At 40.3% G+C, this 6,134-nt stretch overlaps 1 protein-coding gene across 4 annotated transcripts in view; it reads right to left on the minus strand.

The window, feature by feature from the left end:
• VTI1A (vesicle transport through interaction with t-SNAREs 1A) overlaps nt 1–5,946 on the minus strand; it is a 416,764-nt gene extending 410,818 nt beyond the window's left edge. For 2 of the 4 annotated variants that reach the window (XM_043983902.1, XM_043983903.1), the window contains exon 1: nt 5,704–5,945. In XM_043983902.1, coding sequence (XP_043839837.1) covers nt 5,704–5,797 — 94 coding nt within the window. In that variant the 5' untranslated portion in view covers nt 5,798–5,945. Of the gene's footprint in view, nt 1–5,703 lie in introns of all 4 variants that reach the window. The other 2 variants (XM_043983904.1, XM_043983901.1) reach the window with 2 other exon arrangements.
• Between the last annotated feature and the right edge of the window lie 188 nt (nt 5,947–6,134).

Below are 6,134 nucleotides of genomic sequence, written 5' to 3' on the forward strand. Positions count from 1 at the left end.
TATTAAGAAGGAGGGGATGGTAAACAGGATAAAATTCAACAGAGGTCAAAGAGGATAACATGTGAGAAAAGAAATAAACATTGGATTTCATCTGAGTATCTTCCAATCCTAGGAAAAGTAGCTACCATAGGCTACTATATGCTTCCAACCCTCCCCCAATATAATTTAGTGGGATATCAGTTCAGCTCCAATATCATATCTAAAAGTCAATAATCACCCTTCTTCTCCCTTGGACCATTGGTATTTAACACTAGGGAATTCAACCAGCTTTATTCACAACAAAGGAAATGCAGGGATAGGGTTCCAGGGCTTCTACAAAAATTGAACTGGTGTCACATAGACTAAGGAAATTAGTCCTGGTTAACCCCATGCAGTACATAGCAACAATTAATCTTTTGTTTGTTTTGTTTTGTTTTCGCAGGGCAATGGGGGTTAAGTGACTTGCCCAGGGTCACACAGCTAGTAAGTGTCAAGTGTCTGAGGCTGGATTTGAACTCAGGTACTCCTGAATCCAGGGCCGGTGCTTTAACCACTGCACCATCTAGCTGCCCCTACAACAATTAATCTTTAATAAGCTTCAGACTCTAGTCACAGCACAATAGGGCTTCATATTAACTAATTTATTTCCTTAAGAGATTGGATAACACAGGCAAATCCAATTTAGTGCATATGCCATACTTAGTTTCATCATACCATGTATGACAGACTTCATTAAAACCCCTTGTTATTCTTTAGAAACCCTCACCAGAAAGCAAAAATACTGTCCTGTGACCACAAGAAGGACAAGTAGGTGAAAGAAAAAAGCCCCAACACATTTATATAGCACTTATTATGTGCCAGGCACTTTGCAATTATTATCTCATTTGATCTTCACAACAATACTGGGAGGAAGAGGTGATATCATTATCTCCATTTTACAAATGAGGAAACTGAGACAAACAGAAGTTAAGAGAGACTTGCTCAGGGTCACATAGCTAGTAAGTGTCTGAAGCTGAATTTGAACTCAGGTATTCCTGACTCCAGGCCTAATGCTCTATCTGCTGTGCCACCTAGCTTAGTTAGTACAAAAATGAGCATCAACTAATGAGACTTCAAATTGTTAGAATGTGCTAACTACATTCTTTCTGACTAACCCAGGGTATATGTGAAAGAACTCTCAGTTGTTCCCATTGTTACCCCCCAGAGATTTCTTTACCTCCAAAGGAAAATTGTTTCCAAATAAAATAAGTATTTTTTCCTGAGACTTTGCTACAGAAAATAAAATGCCATTCTTTAAAAATCAGTGTTTAAATATAGTGTCACAAAAGTATTCCGTAGAAAAGGCTCCAACCTGAGTAATTTGGAACTATGACCAAAGGGCTATAAAGCTGTGCATATACCCTTTGACCCAGCAATACCACTATTAGGTTTTTATCCCAAAAAGATCATAAAAAAAGAAAAAGGACCCACATGTACAAAAACATTTTTGTCTGTTTTTTTTTTGTGGTGGCAAAGAATAGGAAATTGAGGGCATACCCATCAATTGGGGAATGGCTAAACAAGTTGTGGTATATGAATATAATGGAATGCTATTGTGCTGTAAGAAATGACAAGCAGGTAGATTTCAGAAAAACCTGGAAAGACTTACATGAACTGATACTGAGTGAAATGAACAGAATCAGAACATTGTACACAGAATCAACAACATTGTGTAATGATCAACTGTGATAGACTTAACTCTTCTCCTGATGGTTTTGTTCTTGTTGTTTGTTTGTTTGTTTTGTTTTTGGTGAGGCAATTGGGGTTAAGTGACTTGCCCAGGGTCACAGAGGTAGTAAATATCAAGTGTCTGAGGCCTAATTTGAACTCAGGCCTACCTGACTCCAGGGCCATCCTCTATACACCCCCTAGCTGCCCCGACTTAACTCTTCTCAGCAATACAATGATCCAAGATAATTCCAAAGAACTCATAATGGAAAATGTTCTCCACATCCAGAAAAAATAACTGTGGAATCTGGATGCAAATTGAACCATACTGTTTCTAGGTTTTTTTTTTCTTTTTTTGAGGTTTTCCCCTTTTGCTCTGATTCTTCTTTCACAACATGACTAATGCAGAAATATGTTTAATGTGATTGTATATCTATAACCTATATCAGATTGCTTACTGTCTTGGGAAGGGGAGAGGAAAGGGAGGGAGGGAGAAAAAAATTGGAACTAAAAATAAATGTTGAAAACTATCTCTACATGTAACTAGAAAATAATAAAATACTTTTATGATAGAAAAGGTTCCAACCTTCTAAATTAGCCTAATTACTGAACCCACTTCCAATTCATAACACAGAGACTTCAGTTTAAGAAAAAAAATGTTTATTATGATTATCCTTAATACTAAGGTTTATGCAATATTGTAGTCAAGTCATAGCTTCTCTAAAATAAAGTTTTAAAGTAAAAATTATTTTATCATTTGAACACTTGGATGCAAGGTATAATGTTCACAAAGAATGGATATCGTTGTTAATTTTACCAGTCCAGCCTGTAAGAATGAGCTGCTTTGGTTGAAGGGTTTATTCGTCAATTTCAGATCTCCTATATCATAACATTTAGAACATTCTCTAAGGTTGATACTGTTCACATCACTTTTTTCTTGGTCAATTTCATCTCACTATCCCATAAAAGATAAGGATAAGGATGAATACATTGTTTTTCTCCACAGTTGTATTCATTAATTGCAAATTGTCTTCAGATGACTTTTTAGAAATACTCTTTTTCTTCCTGGCTTTCCCCACCTATTCCCAGTAAGTATTTTTATTTATCTTTACTGATGAAAAGAGAAAGGGACAGTACATACACCTATTACAGAATGGACCTTTAAAGAGATCATATCACATTGTCTAGTTCAATATGTATTATTGAACACCTTATCTGCTTAGTATCATAAAGTCTATTATACATTCTCCTTTTAACAACTCATATTAAGGTTTGTAAAGTGCTTTTCTAACAACAATCCTATTATTTGGGGTGGGAAGGAGAGTCAGGAGAGTCAGGGGAAGAGAAAGGAAACAGAAGAGTATCTAGATCTAGGATTTCATCTTTGTAGGAAATTTCCAGTAAAGAAACTCTCTCCAGGGGCAGCCAGGTGGCTCAGTGGATAGAGCACTGGCCCTGGATTCAGGAGGATCTGAGTTCAAATCTGGCCTCAGACATTTGACACTTACTGGCTGTGTGACCCTGGGCAAGTCACTTAACCCCAACTGCCTCACCAAAAAAAAAAAAAGAAAAGAAAAGAAACTCTCTCCAATGATGAATATCATCTGTAATTTATATTCTTAGAGAGCTGTCTGGGGCATTGAGAGATTGTCTTTTCTCATAGTCACATAGCTAATATTAGCTGAAGCAATACTTAATGGAACACGGGTCTTCCTTCCTAACCAAGGTTGACCCTCTATTCACACTACACCATGCTGCCTCTCATTATCAATTTACAGATTAGGAAACCACAAATCTAAGCAATAAAATGATTTGATAGGGTTCAAATATTCACTGGTGTTTCACATAGTGTTCCAATCAAGATCTCCTGTCTCCACTTCCAGTGCTCTTTCAGCCATGCCATGCCACTTCTCATATTATATATCTGCTATGTTTGGGTCACAGATATGAAAAGGGATAGCTTTTCTTGCAAATGCTTTCCTCTGTTGCTTGTAGGAACTATTCTAAAGTGTTAACACAAAATTTAAAAGGGAAAGATATTTGCTACTGATAAATCATTTGTTTCTTGAAAAAGCATTTGTTTTTCCAAATCTTGTGGTACATCAATACTTTTGCTATTTTGTCACTTCAGAATATTTTGTATAGTCCCCCAATATCATTCCATTGAGTTTATATATTAGTCATCAACAAAATAATAAATCTCTTAGCACTCAAATTCTTACAAGTTAAACAAAATCTATGCGAAACAATAAATCCTGTTATTCTCAGACTCTGGGAATCAATTCAAAATAATTTCTACCACTACCACATTGGGGAACTGGGAAGAGAAGATGGAAGCCAACAGGAATTAGGATGATCTTGAGCAATGAAGAAAGCAGAACTGGTGAGAAGAGCTGAATGATGTATCATGAAGTGCTCAGGCCATCAGCCACTTCCTCCATAAAGTTTCTGCAACAGCAAAGCTGGGTGAAATATGCTAGCTTGTTTCAGCCCTCTTGTTCCCTTACTTGGAATCATATCCCATTTTGAGATATCAGCCATTTCCACAAGAACTAACTGGGCCTGCAGGAGAAGAGTGCAAGGTCAGAGATCTTGGTTTCAAGCAAATATCCCTATTAATAGAAACTAGGTGGTAAAGAGAAAGAAAGAAGGATAAAGAAGGAACAGAATTACTCACTTTTTTTCAGACTCAGTAGGCATTTGTGGGTTGCTAGGGGAAAGGTGAGAATAGACATAAGATTTACCCATAGAAAAAATTAATACTAGGACAGCTGGGTGGTACAGTGGATAGATCACTGGGCTTGGAATCTGGAAGACTCATCTTCATGAGTTCAAATCTGGTCTCCAACATTTCCTAAATGTGTAACCCTGGGCAAGTCATTTTACCTTGTTTGCCTTAGTTTCCTCATTTGTAAAATGAGCTGGAGAAGGAAATGGCAAATCACTCCAGTATCTTTCCCAAGAAAATCCCAAATGGGGTCATTTAGAGTCAGACACAACTGAACAACAAAAAATTTATAATGAACAGCATACCAAAATAAAAACCACATAGTCCCTACCTTCAAGGACATTGCAGTTTTAGTAAGAGAAATAAAATATCATGGTCAAAATACAAATCAGAATTTAAATGCATAGGAAGAGTTGAAAGTGTTATATTATTAGAAGAATGAGAGATCACATTTTGGCTTCTTTGGGGGAGGGGGGAAGGAGTAGGAGAGGAGAAAACCAGAATCAAAAACTTAAGAGATGAATGGTATCTCTGAGGCCATCTAGTCCAACCCTCTCATTTTCCAGATGAGGAAAACTAGGGCTCAGAGAGATTAAGTGACTGTGCCCAAGGTTAGAGGCATTAAGAAGCAGAGAAAGGATTTGAACTTTCAGGTCCAACCACGAATCTAACATACTTTCTTCTTCATAAAGGAGCCTTTTTGAACTATGCCTTTAAGACGTCAGATAAGGATGGGAAGGGCAAGAATATTCCAAAAGCAAAAAGCTAAGAAGTGGAAAATCTTGAGAAGTGTTGATTTTGACTGGAGTCCGGAGAACTGAGAGGGAGAAGCGTAAGGTAAGAATGGCAAAGGAGTTTGTAGTCACGTCACGGCGGTCCCTAAAGTGTCAGGATATCCTAGGAGTTTGAACTGTTGTCACCTATGCCACGTAGAGTAGCTGAAGCTTTGCCAGCTGGGTAGTGACGGGGATTAGAGATGTGTTTTACACCTGATAGCCCATGGGGGCGGATCGTGGGGGCTACACCAGGGTCCTTGGGCAGCAAATGACTGAGGCCAAGACGGACGAGGGACAGCAGCAGAAGCGAAGCGGACACGACCTCCCTGATCGAGCTGCCCATGCAGCCCTTCCTGGGTGAGGGATGAATTCTAACCTCCCTCCTTACCTTCATTCCCCATCCCCTGGGCTCCTCTGGGTCTCCGTCTCCGTCGCTCCCCAAGCCCAGCCCTTCCTCCCGTCGCCCCTTCCCTGCCGGCCCGGCTAAAGGTCCCCCCGGGCTCCAGTGCTCACCTGGAGAGAGTTTAGGGACCCTCCCAATCTTGCTGGTTATCTCTGCGGTCAGCACCGCGAAGTCCTGCTCGTAGCCTTCGAAATCTGACGACATGGCGGCTGTGAGGGTCTGAGGCTTGGGCCAGACCGGGTAAGAGGCAGCGGCTCCAAAACGCCGAAACTCCAGTGGCGGCGGCGGCGGCGGCGGCAGCAGAAGCGGCGGTAGCGGCGAGAACCCAGGACAGCTCCCAGACCTGCCGCTTCCGGGTTGTGCTACTTTTGCGACTGGACCCAACGGAAACAGCCTCCTTATACTCAGTTCCTCTTGTTGATCCCTCCTTCGAACCTGAGAGACCTCAGAATCTGGGAGGGTAAAGAGCCGCAAGTCGGTGAAAAAGCGTCCTTTCTCAAGGCACACGCTAGTATCCTCTTTCCTTCGGCTCTCCAGGGGC

The sequence above is a fragment of the Dromiciops gliroides genome, chromosome 2 (genome assembly GCF_019393635.1).
Source record: "Dromiciops gliroides isolate mDroGli1 chromosome 2, mDroGli1.pri, whole genome shotgun sequence".
NCBI lineage: Eukaryota > Metazoa > Chordata > Mammalia > Microbiotheria > Microbiotheriidae > Dromiciops > Dromiciops gliroides.